Below are 22,118 nucleotides of genomic sequence, written 5' to 3' on the forward strand. Positions count from 1 at the left end.
AAAGTCAAGAACTTTCCAGTGCCTGCCTCCTCCTGCAAAAACAAGTTTTCATTATGACAGGAAATAATCATAAATATGTTTGAGAATCCTACAGAAGGATCTCTAAACTGGAGCAACACCTTAGCTCCTCGAGAGGGCTGTGTACAGCCTAAAACTGCTGCATTATGGGAATCTCTTGTACTGAAAAGTATAGATGTTACTGAACCAACTGTAGTAATAGCAGTTCCATTAACATCAATGGAACAGTTGTAGTAACAGTAGCCGCATCACTACTGAAACAAATACAGTAGTAGTAGTAGTAGCCGCAAAGATATGAATGAAAGAGTTGTAGTAATCTTATATATATACCAGATGCAACCCCAAGCTTATTTAGACATGAATGCAGTAAATCACAGGAAATTGGGTACTTCAAAAAGGAGTCCCCAGAGATTTTCTGCTGAGGTTATGTTTATTGTCTGTGCTATGACAATGAACTGCATAAGGTAAGAAGAACACCTGTGAACAACAAATATAGTCAGCTTGTACAGTATGACAAGTTATGAAGCACATTCAGCAGTAATATTGAGATGCCACACATTCTTGCCTACATCATGCGTTTTATAATTATTATCAATAATTGGGAGACTGCATTTCCTTTTCCAATCTAATTCTAGAAGTTTCTACATAACAATAACCGAAATATACCATAACCATACCCAAGAATAATCATTATGATTTATATTATTGAAACTAGAAAAATACAATATTTTCTTCACTCTGCCATGAACAGAAATATGTACAGTACATACACGAAGCATACCAGTGCATGAATCAGAAACTGCATCCCTACTCTACAGGCACAAAGTATAATATATAGAGTATGTGAATGAAGAAGGACTTAAGAAATTAACTGGGTATATGCTAAAGAGTAATATAAAGTGAGAGAGAAAAAAAAAAAATGGAAATGAACTGGATATGCAGAGAAAGAATAAACATATACATGAAACAGGAAAAATGAAATAAATCGGGATTTGGGAATAAGCAAAAAGGAATTATCCAAATACCCCCTGTATGAAACTATACAGTACTAACTTACGAGGCTCAACCAATTAATACACCTTGGTAGGTATACAGATTTCAGTACCAAAGTTACAGGTAATCGAAACTGATTTTCAGGGAATACTTATCTTTTAACATGATTCACATTTGATAATATAAGGTGTTCATGTATAACAACAAATTACAGTGTCAATATAACTCTTCATTTAAAAACGCGACAATAAACAATGGATTTACATGTACGACAACCTACCCTCATCCACTTATCACCTGAAAATCATGAAAAGATGGCATTACCTAGCCGACATACAGTATGATGTTAGTTCATAAATACTCTGAAAGCCTATCTGCCAACGTAAGGGTAACATCACAAAGGAATAAATGCGGAAGTAATTTGTAATGCAGAAAGAACTGTTTTTATTTACTTCCTTTATATTAGCAACGTCAGCTAATTCTATCCAACCTATTTCTATACCTATCACTCATTAAACATACATTTAACCTCCTGTATGTATGTAACAGATTAATTAACGCTAATGGCACTAAAAACGCTGATTAAATAATACCTGTTACAGAGGCAGACAAGACACTCTAGCAGCATCTGTTTACAATCGAGTTCTAGAGCTTTCGGCTTCGACACAGCATTAAATTTTAATCATATCTTAGCCTTTTCAAGATCGCACAATTAGTGAGATAACGAAATGTTTGTTCTGAGTAACCAAGGGAGATAATATAGAGTTACAATAAAAAAATACCTTATGTGGGAACTCGGCTCTCATTGTCAAAAGCAAAACCAAATTAAACGATTTCCCGACGTGTTAACATGTCTTTCATCTGTAAAAACTTCATCAAAAAAGCACAACATAGATCAATAAAGCATTATTTACCCCAAGTTGTATTACAGTCTCCATTACAACACAAATATTCATATCAAGGACACAGTAACAGGATTTACAGTTGTTTCAAAGAACAGGTTTTGATTCATAAAGCTTATCATCAGTTCCATCCGTCCATCAGATTTTCACTTTCAAGGGAGAGAGAGTTGTGGGGGAGGGGGGGGGAATGTGGGCGAAGTGGAAAAGGCAGGAAGAGAGGGAGACCGAGAATGATAGGCCTATGGTTGGATAGGGTAAGATATGAGTGATGCGATGAGAGTCACAGAGGGTAGCCTGACAGCCGAAGACAGAAAGACATGCAGTTCATTCGTTTGCAAACATCGTTTGCAGGATTAATGAGTCTGGCAATAGCTAACAGATTATAGACTAGCAGGAGTACCCAGTATTGCCGGGCCAAAAAAGGCGAACACTCTAATCCTATTAGTCCTAGTTCAATCTTTCTACTCCAGAAAGACCATGTACCTCTTCTGCTTCTGAAGAGGGATTAGCCTATAAGATGTCCAGGAACGTTTTATTTCAGCTTTCGCAGACTAATGCACAGTATTTGTCGCATTTGTTCACTATTACCGGTGACCTCAAATGACCTCGGAGGTCAACATAGCCTATGTCCTAACTGGAGGTCAGGTGAGTCTCCATGCCAAAAATTGGGCTGCTGGGTCCAGTCGTTCGAGCGTGTACAGTATTATCGGTGAGCTCAAATGACCTCCAACCAGTTACCTCCAATGACCTCGGAGGTCAACCTCACATAGTCTATATCCGAACTGGGAGGTCATGCAAGTCTCCATGCAGGAGCGATCGGCGTTGCCCGGACCAAAAAGGCGAACACTCTACCGGTGACCTCAGATGACTCAGATCTGAATTTCGACCCTCCTAAAACCATCCTTGGGTCACCCTGATTCAGAATATAATTATGTGGGTCTGGGAGTCTCTGGCCCTTGGTTTGGGCGTCACTGAGGGACAAACAAACAAACGAACAAATAACTCAGCTCTTATATATAGATAAATAAACAAAAAATAATCTCCAATAGTCCGTTTCAATCTCTGGCCCATTACACGTACAACAGAGTAACACTGGAATGTGGTGCTGGTCAAGAAACACTGCCATGGAAAGGAGTTTGAGCCGTAGCACTATCTACAGAATTTTGACCTATTGCCTTACATAGCTAAATAGGTTATTCTCCCGTCCTATAGAACTGTGATCTATACATATATCATTAAAAATTAATAACGACTTTTGAGATGTATAGTACCAAATAGACAAGGATGAAACTATAGCCTCTGTCCACCGTAGCTGGGGGAGGTGAGTATAACAGCACAACACCCCACCTCAGGCACTGGCTCAGAACTAGATGTGATGCCACAATGCGTTGTGGAAAATGCTGAACGTGTGTCTGACCTGAACAGTGTGCGTGCAGGCGCCATTACGCCCTTCGCCACCCCCATCATGGAGGTAACTGTTCCGGCTGTGGGCAACCATAACCATCAGGTGAGTACCCCCATCACTGGCGGATTACGTTCATCTGTGGCCAAAACCCCCCACTGGGGAGGGAGGTGTGCTTACCTGCGGACATCCATCACCTGGGAATTACAGTACTCTCACTACTACTACTACTACTACTACCACTACTACAACCACCACTACCACTACTACTACCACTACCAATACTACTACTACTGCTACTAATACCATCACCACCACCACCACCACTATTACCACTACTATCACCACCACCGCTGATGCTACTACTACTACCACTACTACTATTGTTATTACTACTACTACTACTACTACCCATACTTTTCTTGACTAAGGAAACTTTTAACATCTTTCCCTTACCGATTTATTTTGCTCTAACCTAACAAAGATCCCCCATTTAGCCGGGTCAATGTCCAGGTGTAATGAGACTGGTGGGGTGTTTTGACTAGTGACCACGGAGACTCAAATTAGTGACTTAAAAAAAATGTAGAAAAACAAGAATCTTTCTCTTTCTCTCTCTCACACACACACACACACACACACACACACACACACACACACACACACACACACACACACGAACCACCTATAAATACTTGTTTTTCGTCTCTTTTATTTACCGACACTGATGAGAGGCATAAAACAAGCCAATAGTAACGTGGTGTATGCAGTAAATAAACTAGTCACGAAGAAGTGCTACGTAGCATTAACTAACGAGAATGACCATTATTGTTGTTGTTTTTACTATAATTGTTGTTGTTGCTGTTGCTGTTGTTGCTCCAGGATTGTGATGCGTCGACCCAGTGGAATACAGACTTACGTTTCCCTAGTCCCTTACTCCGCCATCCGTCTTTCGGAGGATAGGGATGTAGTTGAGGGACGTGTGTATAGCCAGGCAGTTCATCCGCCCGGATATATCAGTGTCACCACGTGAAGGCGCCCCTCTCACGTGGGTCTCGATCCCCTCTTGACCCCCTCAATGCCACTGGATCAGAATCTTTGAGCCGCTTATGTTTCTTGACGTCATCGCTCCACGGACTTATTTTTTCCGCCACTTCCAGCCGTTGTCCTCTCTCTCTCTCCCTCTCTTTCACACACACACACACACACACACACACACACACACACGACACCCCCTCCCACACACACAAAACAAAAAATGTGAGTTTACATATTTTATTAAGAAAATACAAGCTCTAAGTTGACACTAACACTACAGTCCGCATTCTAGGTGACGTGGAGGCTGGTAGCACCCTTTCCTCAGCGATTTATTTGGCATATTACACCATTTTTCTTGTCGATATAGTTTGCATCAATAATATACGATGATAATGAGGGTAATGAGGTATAATGAAAGAGGGTAATGAGGTGTAATAAAAGACGGTAATGAGGTGTGATGAAAGAGGGTAATGAAGTGTAATGAAAGGGCAATGAGGTGTATAAAAGAGGGTAATGAGATGTCATGAAAGAGGGTAATGAGGTGTGATGAAAGAGGGTAATGAGGTGTAAAGAAAGAGGGCAATGAGGTGTAATACGAGGGAAATGAGGTGTAATACAAGAGGATAATGAGGTGTAATGAAAAAGGGCAATGAGGTGTAATACGAGGGTAATGAGGTGTAATACAAGAGGATAATGAGGTGTAATGAAAGAGGGCAATGAGGTGTAATACGAGGGTAATGAGGTGTAATACGAGGGTAATGAGGTGTAATAATCAGAATAAATCACTAAGGGAAAGGTGTTAAATCCCCAAGCCACTTAGGATACAAGCCTGACTGATGCTGTCAAGAAACTGATTCACTCCTTGTGCTCTAACTTACAACCAACTTTGTCTTTTTACGCCCTGTATATAGACAAATAGATACAGACAGACAGACAGATTGATAGATAGGGACTGACAGATAGATGGATTGATAGATAATGTTCATGGGTGTTATGCATGAAAATATATATGGCTAAGTATATAACAATTACATGTACACTTTTTCAAACAATATTCTCTACGCTATATTGCCTATGGAGCTATGATATGGCTAGGGTTGATTTATTTCCATCTGATAACAAACATTAAACCTTTCCAGCTCAGGTGATGGCCGAGTGTAGTCAGATAGGAGGGGTCGATTTGACTAGTAACCAAGGAGACTCATATACAAACAATATTAACCATTTCCAGTTCAGGCAGGCGATGGCCAAATGTAGTCAGACTGGAGGGGTCGATCTGACTAGTAACCAAGGAGAGTCACACAAAGAACATTAACCCTTTGCAGCTCAGGCGATGCCCAAGTACAGTCAGACTGGAGAGTGGGTTTGACTGGTTACCAAGGAGATTCATTTTCATAACGAAGTATATCAAATTTCATGCAGCCATCACTTGTCCAGTTCCGTCAGATACAAACTATAATGACTAATGGCGTGGATCCACACAACCAGTACCTCGTCAAAACATGACATGAAAAGTTGCTGCTCTCTCTCTCTCTCTCTAAAAAAAATTGAATGTAACTTTGAGAATCTAAGCTCACTCATGTAAGGCAAGCATCTATCACGTATGCATTTTCTTTTTAAGGGTCACTAATACAGCCTACTTATTTCTATCTCTCTAAGGCAAGCACTGTTTATACCCGGATTGTTTACCTTTTCAGTAGGATGACGATTTTATATTTTATTCTAAGTGGTGGTTATATTACGTTATGGGAAGACCTTCATAGGGCAAGTGTTTACTGGGATGATATGACACCTCTTCCTGCAACACGCTTCCCCGATGGTAAATAAAAGCAGTCTGGATGATGATGATGATGATGATGATGATGATGATGATGAAGCCAAACTGCCAAGAGGCTGCAAGGATATAAAGCCGGTCATCGTACTGAAGGGCTGAACTTCGCTACTGGCTATATGTTTATTTGTTATTGATTAGATCTCTGTACAGAATATAGCTACTGTTCTGCCTATGATTATCTAACCTGATCTTCATAAACATACTGAACGTCAATTCCATGTCGAATATTATAGATAGGTAGATAGATATAGACAGATAGATAGATAGATAGATACTGTACTAGGAAGAACAAGAGACTCTTGTTCTTGCCTCAAAACTAATCATAAGCTGCGACAGGAAACTGACTAAGTATGTCTGTGAACTTAACCCCTGGTTTCAAACAGGTTATATAGACTGTCATCTGAATACATAGATTTTCTCACGTATATAAACTGTTTTTTTTTTTTTAAACACTAAACAGTTAACAATAAAGTAGTTCTTATTTAGGTAGTCGTATACCGCTGTTTAGTATTGCTATATAAACAATGTCTACATCTATAAACAACTCGATGTCCCTAAAAAATTGTTACAATAAACTTAATCAAACAACAATGATACCATTCATATCAAAAGTTTAATTATATAAATATTTAATTTAAACAAGAAGTGAGAAATGAGTAGCGATCAACAGTTATTCTCTTGATACTGTTTCAAAACCCGTATCAGCCTTGCCAACCCAACCGTTAATGTTAATCAAAAGGGTTGGATTCATGTTCTGAGTTTGGAACCCCGCATGATGAAGGCTTCCATTACTGCCAATCAACCACACGCGGGTCATCAAGGCAGACAATCCATTTTTACCCCAGACTACGACCCGTAATCATCTAGTTAACCATCCACGTCCCTATTTCAGTTCTAGGTACAAAGAGGCTGAGGTTTTATAAATTATATAGTCCAGGAACTTACCCTCCAGATGTGTGGAGGAACTTTTGATCGCGATTGCACTCCCTTATAAATATTATAAGTAAAGTCCAGTTCCAAGACATTGGCAATTTCAAAAGGCTTCTTATGACGGAGACTAATAATTAGGCCTTAAGAGACGATAAACCACTAGTCTGTGGAAGGAAACTGCTTTGTGGAGGCTGAAAAAAAAAAAAAAGAATTGTTTGGCAGACTGGCAGTATGAGAAAGTTTATTTTCGCCATCTTCAGTATAGTATACTGATACTTAGGCTGAACTAATATGCTGAACAAGATGAGGTGTTGAACTTTGAACAACCTCTGCTATACTCTCTAAACCACCAAAACTACCATCATTACCAACACCATTACTACTACCACCATCCCTACCACCACCACTACTACTACCACCGTCCCTACCAACATTGCTACTACCACCATCCCTACCATCATTACTACTACAACCAACATCCCTACTACCACTACTTTCACCATCCCTACAAAGGCTAACACCATCACACCTACCATCATGGCTACTCCCAACGTTATTCAGATTCCCGCCAAGACTTCCGTCACTAATCCTGGCTACACCACCACTCTCTCCCTTACATATATCAAAACTACTGCCAATTTTATCTACATTTATCCCCCCGCCATCTCCACTATCATTATAACCGCCACTAGTACCGCAACAATGATTTTTACAGGCGGTTTCGTCCTCCACCACCACCACAACTTGGTCGGATATGCAGGTAGTGACTTCGGTGACCGGGGCGGGCGCGACGTAGGAATAAACATGGCTGGTGTTATTTGAATTTTTAACACAGCACATGAGGTGGCTTAGAACGTTATCGTATGGCTGAAGCGAGCGTAGGGGAAGCGGAAGCCAAAGCCAGGTTCGCAAAAAGGACGGCAAGACATTCGGACACTTTGCCTGGAGAACATTGACTAGAACGATGAAAACTAATATTAGGAAAATCGGGATTAAAACAGAATACATGAGGACGGCACCTCCGAGGGATACAAAAAATACAAAAAGCGGCACAATACAAAACGACAGTAGGATATAAACAACGGCAAACCACCTGTATTCTGCCGTTACTTTCCCTAACGCTAAGGCAAGCTTGATAGGCACACGCAAAAACGGGATCGGATACCACAAAATCAGCCCTGTGATGTTGAAGAAGAGGTGCACCAAGGCGATCTGAATAGCCGGACGCAGACTAGCCGAGTCCGAAGCTAGTGCGGCCAATAAGGCAGTTGTCGTCGTTCCTAAATTTGATCCCAGGGTTAGTGGGTAGACTCGTTCAACGCTAATCATCCCCAGACCCACCAGGGGCGTGAGGGTGGAGGTAAAAATGGAGGAAGACTGGAGGAGGAAGGTGAAGGCAGCTCCGGCCAAAATCGCCAGGTATCCAGTGAGCCAAGGGACCATGGGCAAATCCGCATTCAGGACCCGCTGCACCAATCCGGCCACAGATCCTGCAGTTACACGAACAGTTTAGGTTTGGGGGGAGAAGGGGAGGGACGAAACTATTAATTATGCAGATATACTAACCCACTGACTAACAATATAATGCTGTCACTGATAGTAAATACATCCTACTAGCTAAGCAACGAAATACTCTTACTTTGCTACACCAAACCATTCAACATGGAGGGATGGCAATCTTAGGCCAAGATAAAGTGAAGAGAGTATAGTTATTAAAACAGATGAGTGTATCAACTACTTAGCAAAGTGTATTAGTCCATATTTACTAGTTTTTGAAGTATCACTGATCAACTAACTATCTAACTTAGGCTAACTCTCTATACTTAGACACTAAGAAGATGACTAACTCCATTACACTATGGGTGCCTCTTTCAGTTTATTATCTTTAGTTACAGACGATTTACTAAACTAAAAATGGAAGGCTAAAACTAAAGGGAGGAGTGATGGCGACAACTAACCCGTCCAGCTGGACAAATCCCTCCTAAATAAAATCGTCAGCAGACAGTAAAAATGGAAGATATATAAGACGTCATGGCAGTGAGGGGAGTTAATAAATTCAACACGCATCAAACATCATATTGAGACATTTAATGAAAAACTGGGCAAAATTCTACAATGCGCTAACACTAACTAAAATCTATGGTCTTAGAACCCCACGCTTCACTTGTTCTTGCACCCAAGTTACTACTACTACAATTATTATTATTACTACTACTACTGCTACTTCACCGTTATTGTACCACCACCACCATCACTGCTACTACAACTTACCTTTAAGTACAGAGCTGAGTGTTCTAACAATAGCCACAAGACAGAGGGTGAGGAGGACAAGCGAGGTAGCCAGCAGGACTAGGCCTACTCCCGTGTCACTGAGGGGAAGATGGGCGGTAAGGGTGGGACCTATTGGAAGAGAGAGAGGTAGGGATTATTATTATTATTATTATTATTAATTATCATCGTCGTCATCATTAATCATCATCATGACAGTTCTTCCCATTTAAGGACCGGGTGAGGTTAATTGCACCCCTAAAATTGGGTGAGGAAGGTGAGAAGTGTTAATATTAGCGGTGGGGCTATGAGGGGTAGACTGAGAGAGACATGGGACGAGGTCATTAAGTGTGACCTCAGGGTTAAGGGACTGAACAAGGAGGCTGCAATAGGTCGTGCAGCATGGAGAGCCGCCATTAGGTGACCAAGACCGACACATGCAAGCATGTTGGAGCCTTTAAAAACGAAACGAAACGAAACGAAACCACACACACACACACACACACACTCTCTCTCTCTCTCTCTCTCTGACAGAAGAAAGTCAACTGAAGTCATGCCAGCTGAATGGCAGGGGACAGAGGAACATGTAGGCAATTTGTCTGGGGCCACCCCTGACGGGATTAAGGCGTCTGGTGATAGATGGATCAGTTACATGTACACAAGTAAGTCAAAACATGAGTACTTTGTAACCTGTAATACTCACACGTAGTGTAAACAGTTCCAACACCGTAGCCCAGAGTTTCGTTGTAGGGGAGGTAGGTTTCATTTTCACCGTAGTACAAATCGTCACTACTGTTCCTATATGCTTCACTGTACTGCCCAAGAGTTTCAGTACTACGATTAATGGGTGAACTGATGTCATTAACTTCTTCATTAGCTTGGGGAAGTGTGCTGTTAATGGATTCTGAGGTATGGACGTTGCTTGTAATTTGGGACTCATTGACCTGGTGGAGGGGCTGCGGCTGGAGACGGTTCAATGGACACAGGCGGAGGAGCAGAGTTGAGTTTTCATAATTCGGATCACCTAAACTCCATCCCATCAGCACTTTCCTGTCCAGCTGAAAAAAGAAAAAAAGAGGGAAATGGTTACGTTATATGAATGAAAGTTACAGATGAGGGAAAGATTTTACATCATATTTTGCAGTATAACAATTTCCTTTCACTTAGCAATCGAGGTGAGAGGGCTTGACCACTACTCCATGTGATAACGTCTTTCTTCATTATTTCTCCTGAATGGTTATTATTGCTTCCTCTATTCTGATAATCAATTTCTGAACATAGCTGTGTACATCTCACTGTGGTATAAGGGTCAAGTGGACGCGAGCTAAGTGGAGAGTAGGCTGAAGTGGGTAGTAAGTGAAGCCCATCATCGTTCTTTCAGAGGTGGAGCGGGTTGGAGCTGAGGGACGATTTATAGTCAGGTAGCAGGGCAGTACATTATATCAGTGCCACCACGCGAAGGTCTCCCTCTCCAGCCCTACACCACACCACAACCATCTCATACAAGCCTCACCCTCACAATCTTCTCCGTCAGAGGCTTGGTCAACGCAGACAGCAGGTGCAGTTTGACCCCCGTGTATCCAATCTCGAGTTGGGCGCTTAAGACAACATTGCTGAGGTGGTAGAGGTAACCCGTGGCCACCTCGAGGGGCAGGAGGACCAAAACACACAGCCAGTTGAACATATCGTGGACTACCGCTCCGGAAAAGCTGCGTTCGAACTGTTTTCTGTCTGCCACCTGAGAGGGAGAAAGAAGAGGATATAAGTAGGAGAAGATACATAAGGATATGAAGGAACACACACACACACACACACACACACACACACACACACACACACACACACACACACGAAAATCAAGCATACAGTAGCTCCTCCGACATGGATACTAAGACTACTAATTTTACTTCATATAATAACAGGTCAGCTCTCGTTAAAGCACGTATCAAACCACACAAACAACCTATCACTAGTCCTTAAGGCAAACAAACAATTTATCACAGTTTCCAGGCAGGTTTGACGGTGAAAAAGTTATTCTACGAATGGAAGCAAGAACAGGGAGACAGGTTCATCTTAAAGCCAGCTCTCTTAAAACCAAACTCTCTAAATAACTCAACACTACTTCGAATATCCCCGAAAATCAACACTGTGGCTTTATGTGGGGTGTTAAAATTGTGATACTAATAACTTCCACACACCTGGCCAAGACTGACGAGCGTGTTGGTGAGGGAGGTACCGATGTTAGCACCCATCACAAGAGGAACTGCTGTCCTTACATCCAAAACTGTGAGGGAGGTAGGAGACACGGTAAATGATGGTGAGATCCCTCTATTATAAATCAAATTACACATAAATCTGAGCAACCTCTTGTCCTATCATTAAAAGAGGCAATACATGGGAGTTTAACTTTTGCCCATCATCAAAAAATCAAAGAAGTATTTGTTTTTTCACTCACAATTGGCGGCCACCATGGAGACGATGATGGAGGATGAGGTGGAGGAGGACTGTACCAAGGCCGTCACCACTACACCGATCATCAGACCCACCACGGGGTTACTTAGCACTTGAGACTGACGAAACACGGCACCTAAATAAATAAATAAATACAAAAATTAATGTACACGTAAATCACAGAATGAATTAATGAATCGGTCAAAGAATGAATGAATGAGTAACGCTGTAATAATAAATAATCATCAACGTAACACTTTATATAATTTTGTTTCGTTTATAAAGGCCTTGGTCACTTAATGGCGGCTCACCCGCTACTCGATCCCTGGCTGCCTCTCTATTCAGTCCCTTATCCCTGAGGTCACACTCTATGACCTCATCCCAGGTCTTTTTCGGTCCACCTCTCGCAACCCCACCCTCAACGTTCACACTTCTCACCCTCTGCACCCAACTGTAATCCCCCGTCCTCTCCACATGCCCAAACCATCTCAATCTGCCCCTCCTCAGCACAACACCAATACACTCCGGTCCCATACTTCCTCTCAACTCCTCCACTGTAAACCTAGCCCCCCCCCCCCCAGACCCCGCACTCAAAGACGCACTGCACATCCACCAAGCACTGTCATTTGAGTATACGTGGGTCCGCCTCCGGGAACAAGAAAAACACGTAGGCTATAAAATCAAACGTTTCAAATTTCTTGCAACTTCAGCTCCACGTCAGAATTCCCCGACTGAGTGCAAGAAAGGTCAATGTCCAAAAATAGTCCAGAAATACTGATTCTGATTTTGTCCCATGGAATATCATCTCAAGTGACATTATTCAGAGACAAAAAGGCCAGTCCATATCCTCTTTGGGGAATCTTTCAGCCGCATTCCTCGTGTAAACACATAATCAAAGCCTGAATTGATTACGGAGTTTATCATCTCTATCTTAATTATAATCTATTTTTCTTTCTTTAAAAGCTTCTCTAGTTCTTTTTAATCTTCATTTGCTTCTTTAGATAAATTAGGCTTAGAGACACTAACTTTTTTGCTCTCTGTCGGATAATAAAATAAAAATTCGTACTCACTGGCCGTTCTCCCGCCGACGAGCCTAAAAGCGCTGGCCAGGAGGTTGAGGCAGCACACGAAGAGGTACAGAAGAAGCAGGAGGGCAGCCATCTTGCACAGCCCCCCCACCACCATCCTCACGCCCCCCTCACACCCTCCCCTCCCACGCACACCCTCCTCCTCAGCCCCCACACACTCGCCCACAACTGGAAAAATATAGATAGGTAGATTGAGGTGGAAATGTGTGTGTGTGTGTGTGTGTGTGTGTGTGTGTGTGTGAGAGAGAGAGAGAGAGAGAGAGAGAGAGAGAGAGAGAGAGAGAGAGAGAGAGAGTCCTTTACACAACTACTAATAAGCTCTTACGTAAGAGCCAATTAATTTATGAAAATATTCCATAAAGAAAATCCAATTATTATCTAAGGTACACACACTCCAGGCTTTACCCAATATTACCAACATTTATGGATAGATAAACAGACAGGATTAGACAGCTAGATAGATAGATAGGTAGACAGGTAGATAGACAGACTGACAGATAGATAGATAGAGGGGTAGACAGATAAGAAAGGCTGGTGAAAGGAGTATGTCTGTTTCTTTATATACTTCAAAATCAAAGCACAAACCTATCACAGATACAAGATTATCCATTCTCTCTCTCTCTCTCTCTCTCTCTCTCTCTCTCTCTCTATCTATCTATCTATCTATCTATCTATCTATCTCTCAACGATTCGGTTACGTAATATCTTCGCTAAAAAGTAAATAAAACATAATAAGTATGTTACGAAACGGAGTTGTAACTACACACATACACACACACACACAATGACTAACCTTCCGTCCCCTCTCATACTCGCATGCTGGGAACACACACACACACACACACACACACACACACACACACAATGACTAACCTTCCTTCCCCTCTCATACTCACACGCTGGGTTTACACACACACACACACACACACACAATGACCAACTTTCCTTCCCCTCTCATACTCACACGCTGGGTTTACACACACACACACACACACACACACACACACACACACACATACACACACACAATGACTATCCTACCCTCCCCTCTCTCTCTCTCTCTCTCTCACACACACACACGCACACACACACACTAAAAATAAGCCAAGCGTGGATGTACGTGGGGCGGGTTGACTTAATCTGCTTTCGTCTTTGCTTCCGGGTAAAAATAACCTTTCCAGCCACACTTCAAGCCAGGGAAAGACAAAAAAAAAAACAGGCTATATTATTTATTTATTTATTTTTGTTCTAGCGGCAAAAATGAAGTCAAAGATGCTGATTTTGTTTTTTGTTTTTCTTTTTTGTTTTAGTGGCAAATTAAGTCTATACTAATTTTTTTTTTTCTGAGGCAAAATTAGTCTAAGATTCTGGTTTTGTTGTTTTGTCTTTTTTCAGCGGCAAATAAAGTGAAAGATCCTGATTCTTTTTTTTTTTTTTTCGTTTTAGCGGCAAATTAAGTTAGAGATGCTGATTTTTATTTTTTTTTTTCAGAGGCAAAATAAGTCTATAATGATTTTGTTCGTTTTAGCGGTAAATTAAGTCTATACTGTTTTTTTTTTTTTTTCGTTTTAGCGGTAAATTAAGTCTATTCTGATTTTTTTTTCTTTTCAGCGTCTTCCTCTGAAACTTGAGACGCTAAGGAAGGATTCGTATTCTACCTGGGTATGGAAGCACCCTCGCACCTATCCCTTAGCGATTTATTTTTGGGTATGGCTGGTTAATATCCTTCTGAACGTTATTTATCTAGATTATGACGACATTAGAGGGATGTAACACAGAAGATGACAGTATGGTGTAATAAGCAGGATAAATAGCTTAGGAAATGTGTTTGGGAGCTTTCTCAACTGACGAGAATACCTATCTATCCATTTATCCATCTATTGCCAGACGCCTCAATCCCGTAAGGGGTGGCCACAAACAAATCGTCTCCATGTCGCTCTGTCCCCTGCCATTTCACTGCCCTGCTCCCAGGTCACACACACCCTCTCTCATATACCTCTCCACTCCATCCCTCCATCTCATCCTTGGCCTCCCCCTCCACATACCAAAGCCAACTAAATACCTTGACATTCAGATCAAGTACTCGTGACGTCACCACCACCGCAGCTTGGGTACAAAATCACTGACAATGGTGTATAAATTTCAGATACACAATTACCACAAAAGTAACATGAAAAGGCTGAAACTACCACAACTACAGGAAGAAAACGGAGAACACAAAACACCTAAAAATACCTACTTAAAACTAAAAGGGGTAAAAAGATGGAAAAGATTCTGGTTCAATTTAGGCGGGAAATCAAAACAAGCCGTGACGTCATCGCAGGCTCCACCTACGTCATAAGCAAGATCGATTCGGTGGCAGCAAGACCCCGCCCCTCGCTTCAACGTCACTGCCTTCTCTCTCTCTCTCTCTCTCTCTCACCTTTGGCTTCAACCTCACTGGCTAATCTGTAATGGTCATACTTCAGGATATACTCTCCACACCATACCACATCCCCCACCATCGCACCAGCCCGTCCCGACCACTCTCCTCCACGCCTTCAATCCATCCATCCATCCACACATCTAACTATCCATCTATCTCTCCATCCATCCATTTGTCCATCTATCCATCCATCCATCTCCATCCATCCATTCAGTCATCCATCTATCTCTCCATCCATCCATTCAGTCATCCATCTATCTCTCCATCCATCCATTCAGTCATCCATCTCTCCATCCATCCATTCAGTCATCCATCTATCTCTCCATCCATCCATTCAGTCATCCATCTCTCCATCCATCCATTCAGTCATCCATTTATACCTCCATCCATCCATTCAGTCATCCATCTCTCCATCCATCCATTCAGTCATCCATCTATCTTTCCATCCATCCATTCAGTCATCCATTTATATCTCCATCCATCCATTCAGTCATCCATCTATCTTCCCATCCATCCATTCAGTCATCCATTTGTATTTCCATCCATCCATTCAGTCATCCATCTATCTCTCCATCCATCCATTCAGTCATCCATCTATCTCTCCATCCATCCATTCAGTCATCCATCTATCTCTCCATCCATCCATTCAGTCATCCATCTCTCCATCCATCCATTCAGTCATCCATCTCTCCATCCATCCATTCAGTCATCCATCTCTCCATCCATCCATTCAGTCATCCATCTCTCCATCCATCCATGCAACCATCTCTCCATCCATCCATTAAATCTCTCAAAATCAAAGTCAAACTGTGTGCATACAAGGTTTTCCTCTTCAGCCCAGAATCGATCCAAACTCCCCTGCCCAGCGAGCCTGCACCGAGATCCAGTTCACGCCAGATACACACACACACACACACACTCACACACACACACACACACACTCACACACACACACACAAGGCGGCTGTGCTAAGAGGATAAAAAGATATAGATAGAAAGATATGGACAGACATGTGGAAACAGACACGTAAATAGAAAGAAATATAGAAATCAGGACAGACAAAGAAATAAATATACAAACAGATAGACACTTCCTCCTATTACTTATTACTTATTCTCCTTAATTACACATGGTCTTCAAGGCACCTCTCTCTCTCTCTCTCTCTCTCTCTCTCTCTCTCTCTCTCAAGTTTTATCTTTCTCTCCTCGTATATTCCTCTTTGCCATCCACCTACATTTCCTCCCTCCCTTCTTCCTTTCCTTCCTCACTTCCTCCCGTCTTCCCTTCCTCCCTCCCTTTCCGCTCCTCTCCCATGCTTTCCGCCTCTCTCTCTCTCTCTCTCTCTCTCTCTCTCTCTCTCTCTCTCTCACACACACACACACACACACACACACACACACACACACACACACACGATGCATTTTACATACCAATACTGCTACCCCCACACTTAATATTCAAACTACGGAACTTGCCCACTTACGTCGGATAAAAACAAACGGCATACATACAATCCACCCGTATTCCTCGCTCTCCCTCTCCCCCTTCCGCTCTTTACTCTCTCCTAGTCAGTCTCTCAATCCCAATTCCCTTCTTGGTCGTCATCTCTCTCCTCTCCTTCCGGTCTTCTACTGAGACCAATCTCTCTCTCTCTCTCTCTCTCTCTCCCTCCCTCTCACCTGCGTGCTGCGGGTGTAGGTACTGTCTATACTTGGCTGGCACGTCGTCGCTTCCTTTAAGGCCTTGTTCGCCATCATCCCACTCCCTCGCCAGCAGAATGAGATCAGATCGAACTGTGACCTGGAAGAAAGATAAATCGCTTAGTGGGAGGTGTTAGGGAGCTTCCTTAACCGACGAGACTATGGGCAAAGAAGAGTGTGTGTGTGTGTGTGTGTGAGAGAGAGAGAGGGGGGGGGGGCTGGTGGACTGCAGGGGGATGGCAGATACAGCCTGCAGTCCACAGGGTTCACGTGTCAGATAAGCCACGGAAGATAAGAAAAAACACAAATCTTAGGAAAGAGAAATGATCCTAAGATGGTTTGTAATTCTATGGCTACAAGAATAGGTGGGAAAATAAGGCGATATAATACATAACTACAGACTCGTATTCCCTGCTGACAGACACGTACACAATATTATGTAACTTTAATTCTCCATCTCTCTCTCTCTCTCTCTCTCTCTCTCTCTCTCTCCTCAACCCACATTTCTTGATTTACAACAATGGGTCTTTACTAACTTAGCCCTGTATTCCTGTCCGGTAATGAAGTTCCCTAACACCTTTTCTTGAGCGATTTATTTTGCTTATTACATCTTACTTTCTTCCTCTGTGTTACCTAAATCCATCAGGTTGGTCTTTTCACCCAGGGCAACCTAACTTAACCTAACCTAACCTAACCCAACCTAACCTAACCCAACCTAACCTACCCTACCGTACCCTCACCCAACCTAACCCAACCCAAGCTAACCTTACCCAACCCAACCTAACCTTGCTTTTCCAGTCGCCCTCAGTGTAAAGCCTCCCCCAGTGCACCTAATTCCGCCATACTCTACATAAATAATATACAGATGGATATTAACCAGCTATACCCGTAACCCAAAAATAAATCGCTAAGGAAGAGGTGCTAGGGAGCCTTCTCAATCGACGAATTCATCAAACACAAACGTCACCGCACTGGAAAAGTTACTAGAGATCGTTTCTGACACAGGCACTACATGTTATCCAAAATTAACTGAAAATTCAAACATTCGGACTACACACACACACACACACACACACACACACACATATTCTCCAATTTGACCTAAAACTGTTATCTCTCCATCTTTAATATTGAATTGTACCATGGCCTTAACGTTAAAATATGATACTAGTCACGAAAAAGTGCCATGGAAAGGATGTAGAGCCACAGTTTTGTCTTATTCTGCCACTGAATGAAATAAACTGGAAAAGGATAAAATCTAGGCTAAGATGAAAATGACTATACTCTTTTCACCTTAACTTGGCCCAGGTTTTCGTCCTCTTGCAGCTTATTGCATGTAGCTAAATGGTAGAAAAGGATAATATTACAGCCCTGCACTCTTTCCATAGCACTTCTTCATGACTAGCACAACTTCCTGGTGTTAATTTAATGCTACAAATCAGCATACGTGATGGGAAGACGTCAATTTTAAGACAAGTTAGAGTAAAAAGGATAATTCTTCCCCTCTCTTCTTTCCATTGCACTTCTTCATGACTAGCATAATTTTCTGGTGTTAATCTATTGCTACAACTAAAGAGACGTCAGTTTTAGGCCAGGTTAGAGTAGAAAGGGTATAGTTCTTCCTCTGTGCCCCTCCGTCCTCCCGACTTCATGGTACGTCCCACGTTATTGGTGTTTTCCTTCACAGTCTTAGTTAAGTTATTCACCAGAGTCAGTCAATGAATATTCGTGGATTTTTTTCATTAATATTTTGTAGTTTTAGTGTGTGTGTGTGTGTGTGTGTGTGTGTGTGTGTGTGTGTGTGTGTGTGTGTGTGTGTGTGTGTGTGTTTACAGTAAGTTAGCACGAACACCACAAATCCTCAGTCCAAAACACCGGTATGGTCAGCATTGCATGATTGCGTGCTGGCTTCAACCTTTCCACACACACCCTCCTCCACCTTCACCCACACGACACCCACCAGCTCATCTCCGCCGACATTTGGCTGCTTCTTCGATTTCAGGATGTTCGCTTTGGGCTTCTTTACCATCGCCCAGGAGCAATGGCCACTCTCCACTTCAGGCACTGTTCCTTTTAAGCTGCACACGTGTCTCAAGCACCAATTACGCAGCGAAGTACAGGGCAGGCAGGAGAGAGCGAACACCTACGGCGAGTGTTCAACTGCTAACGTGCCGGTTTTATCCAGACCTTATATACAGGCTTCCTCCTTGCGTCAACAGCCCTACCAACCTTTCCCGCCAGAATCAGGTCATAACATACCCACACTGTGACCCAACCAAGCTCAATTTTAGGATTACCCCGCCTCAGAAAATAATAATACATGATTTCTCTACATTCCAGGGCATAGAATGATAATTAGAGAAGTTTTAAGTGGAATATTGCGAAGGTACGTTGTGTCAGGCGTGTCTGTGTTGCGTCAAGCTGGAGCCTTAGACGGATCAATATTGGTCGTCTGGCAGGTTCCGGGGCCACGTGTTCTGAAGGTGATGTGGAGTGATGAAGGAAACTCTGAAGGCACTATATTTAGCACATGATAACACGAAACAACACAATAATAACACAATATAACACGACAAACTTACCATGTTAAGAACAGGAACTCAACGCCAAGACTAACACAGGTAACTTTAGTAATTATTTCAAAGCGTTGTGTAAGAATGTTTATATAAGAACAGAGTGGGCTAAATTGATCCACCAAATCAATATATATATAGAGATTTATATAACTGACCTTTTTTTTTTTTTTAGACTAACATACCTGCAAATAAATCACTTGCGTAATTATTTTTGACTCAGTGGAAAGGTATTCTGATTTTCGCTACATTTTTAACCTTACAACAAAACACAGCAAGCATTATAGGTCACATTTAAATTGGTTTCTTACAAGGTTACTAAATCCAACAAAAATCATTAACTTCACCAAAGAAAACGATAGCTAGGGCTTGGATTTTGGAAGGGTGTTTAAGGTAAATTCAAATATCGTTTTCAAAATTTACGGAAGAGTAAAGTACGGCTGAAAAGTTATAATAAAACTGATTTAGAATGTTATTACAACCATCAAAATCATTGTTTATCAGAGAAAACGTTATCAAGAGAGAGTATTTCTTCGTTAACTTAGATAAAACTGAATATTGCATCTTTATCAATGACGAAATCGCACCATGAGCCAAGACGTCAGATGACATCTGACGTGGAATATAATGTTGTCCTCTTTCACACATACTCTCTCTCTCTCTCTCTCTCTCTCTCTCACACACACACACACACACAACATAGGTACACATATACATACACCCACTCACACAAACACCATGACACCCCACCAAAACACACAAACAAGCAACTAATTAGGCTAAACCAACTAATCATTTGCACACTCTACCCCATTCACAAATTATTACTCCTCCTTCTCCTCCTCTCTCCCTCCCCTTTACCCTTCTCCTCCTTCACTTCTCCTCTCCCCAACTCCCCTCCTCTCGCCTCTCCTCTCCTCAGCTTCCCTCTCCTTCTCTCCCTCTCACCCTCCCTTTCCCTCCTCTCGTCTCTCCTATCCTCAACTCTCCTCACCTTCCCTTCCGTCCCCTTCCCTCCTCTCGCCTCTCCTCTCCTCAACTCCCCTTCCCTTCCATTCCCTCCCCACTCTCATCCTTACCCTCCTCTCCTCACCTTCCCTTCCGTCCCCTGCCCTCCTCTCTCCCCCTTTCCCTTTTATCCTACCCCTATCCTACCCACTCTTTCTCTCGCCTGTCCTTTCCTCAAATCTCCTCCCTTCCCAATTCCTGCTTTTCCCTTCCCTTCCCTTCCCCTCCCCTCCCCTCCTTATTTCTGCCTTTCATTTCCTTTCCCTTCCCTTCCCTTCCTTTCCCTCCTCTCCCCTCCCCTCCCCTTCCTTTATCTTCCCTTTCCTTCCCTTCTCTTTACCTCCTCTCACCCTGCCATTTCCACCTTCCATCCCCACCTCTCTCTCTCTCTCTCTCTCTCTCTCTCTCTCTCTCTCTCTCTCGCCATCTACCACATCCTCTGCATAACAAATAACATGGGGGGGGGAGTACTTGAGAAGGACAGGTGGACAGGGGGTAGTGGTTAGGCAGGGGAGGGAAGAACGCGAGGCCAAACACAGCATGATTAAATAGGAAATATCTGGCTGGGAGGGGATGGGGAAGTCCTTTGCTTCCTCTCTCGAATTTTCTTGTGTGTGTGTGTGTGTGTGTGTGAGAGAGAGAGAGAGAGAGAGAGCGAGAGAGAGAGACAGACAGACAGAGACAGAGAGAATGATAATGCAAAATATGGAAGGAAGGAGGGAGGGAGGCGGAGTAGTGGAATGTAGGAAAGAACTGGAGGGAGGTACGGAGGGAGAGGAGGGAGGGAAGGAGGGAGGCAGAAAAGAGGGAGGGGAGGGGAGGGAAGGGGAGGGGAGGGGAGGGGAGAAATGGAGAGGAGAGGAGAGGAGAGGAAAGGAGAGGAGAGGAGAGGAGAGAGGAGAGGAGGGAAGGGAAGGGAAGGGAAGGGAAGGGTGAAAAAAGTATGGAAGCTGATGATGATGATGATGATGAATAAAAAGTAGGGAGGTAGAAAACACAATGGAGAAAGACACTCAGGGAGAGAGAGAGAGAGAGAGAGAGAGAGAGAGAGAGAGAGATGACCTTGAAGTAACAAGAAGTAGGCAGACTTACTTAGCGAAGGTTGCATCAGTATCTTCTCACACACAGGTAAGGAAACAGCACCTCTCTCTCTCTCTCTCTCTCTCTCTCTCTCTCTCCATCAGCTGTTTTTATGACGTCCTCATTCATCATCCCTCACTCACTCACTCACTCTGTCTATCTATCTACTTATCTATCTCATGTTGCAATACTTCAGCCATTTCGACTCGTATTTAAATTCTTATTGTTGCTCTTAAACTGAATATCGCCCTAACATATGGCTAGATAGACAGATAGCTACAAATATACACATTATATCCACACACACACACACACACACATATATATATATATACGTACATACATATTCTAACCCACTTTTCGCCCTCCAGTCGTACAAGAAAATGAAGAGAAGCGAAAGACAGGTCAAG

General features: G+C 42.6%; 1 protein-coding gene across 1 annotated transcript; it reads right to left on the bottom strand.

Annotated features, from left to right (window-relative positions):
• Positions 1–3,203: 3,203 nt before the first annotated feature.
• On the bottom strand, positions 3,204–13,018 carry LOC145408403 (sodium-dependent phosphate transport protein 2C-like). Its single transcript, XM_080279130.1, has 8 exons — positions 12,904–13,018; positions 11,838–11,969; positions 11,581–11,666; positions 10,896–11,120; positions 10,086–10,440; positions 9,386–9,514; positions 7,588–8,604; positions 3,204–3,397 (listed from the first exon to the last, which is right to left on the bottom strand). The coding sequence occupies exons 1-8, from the start codon at positions 13,016–13,018 to the stop codon at positions 3,204–3,206; spliced, it is 2,253 nt and encodes a 750-aa protein (XP_080135256.1).
• Positions 13,019–22,118: the final 9,100 nt, after the last annotated feature.

Source organism: Coenobita brevimanus, chromosome 77 (genome assembly GCF_032717465.1).
Source record: "Coenobita brevimanus isolate Jiangsu-jjx chromosome 77, ASM3271746v2, whole genome shotgun sequence".
In the NCBI taxonomy this organism is placed as follows: Eukaryota; Metazoa; Arthropoda; class Malacostraca; order Decapoda; family Coenobitidae; genus Coenobita; species Coenobita brevimanus.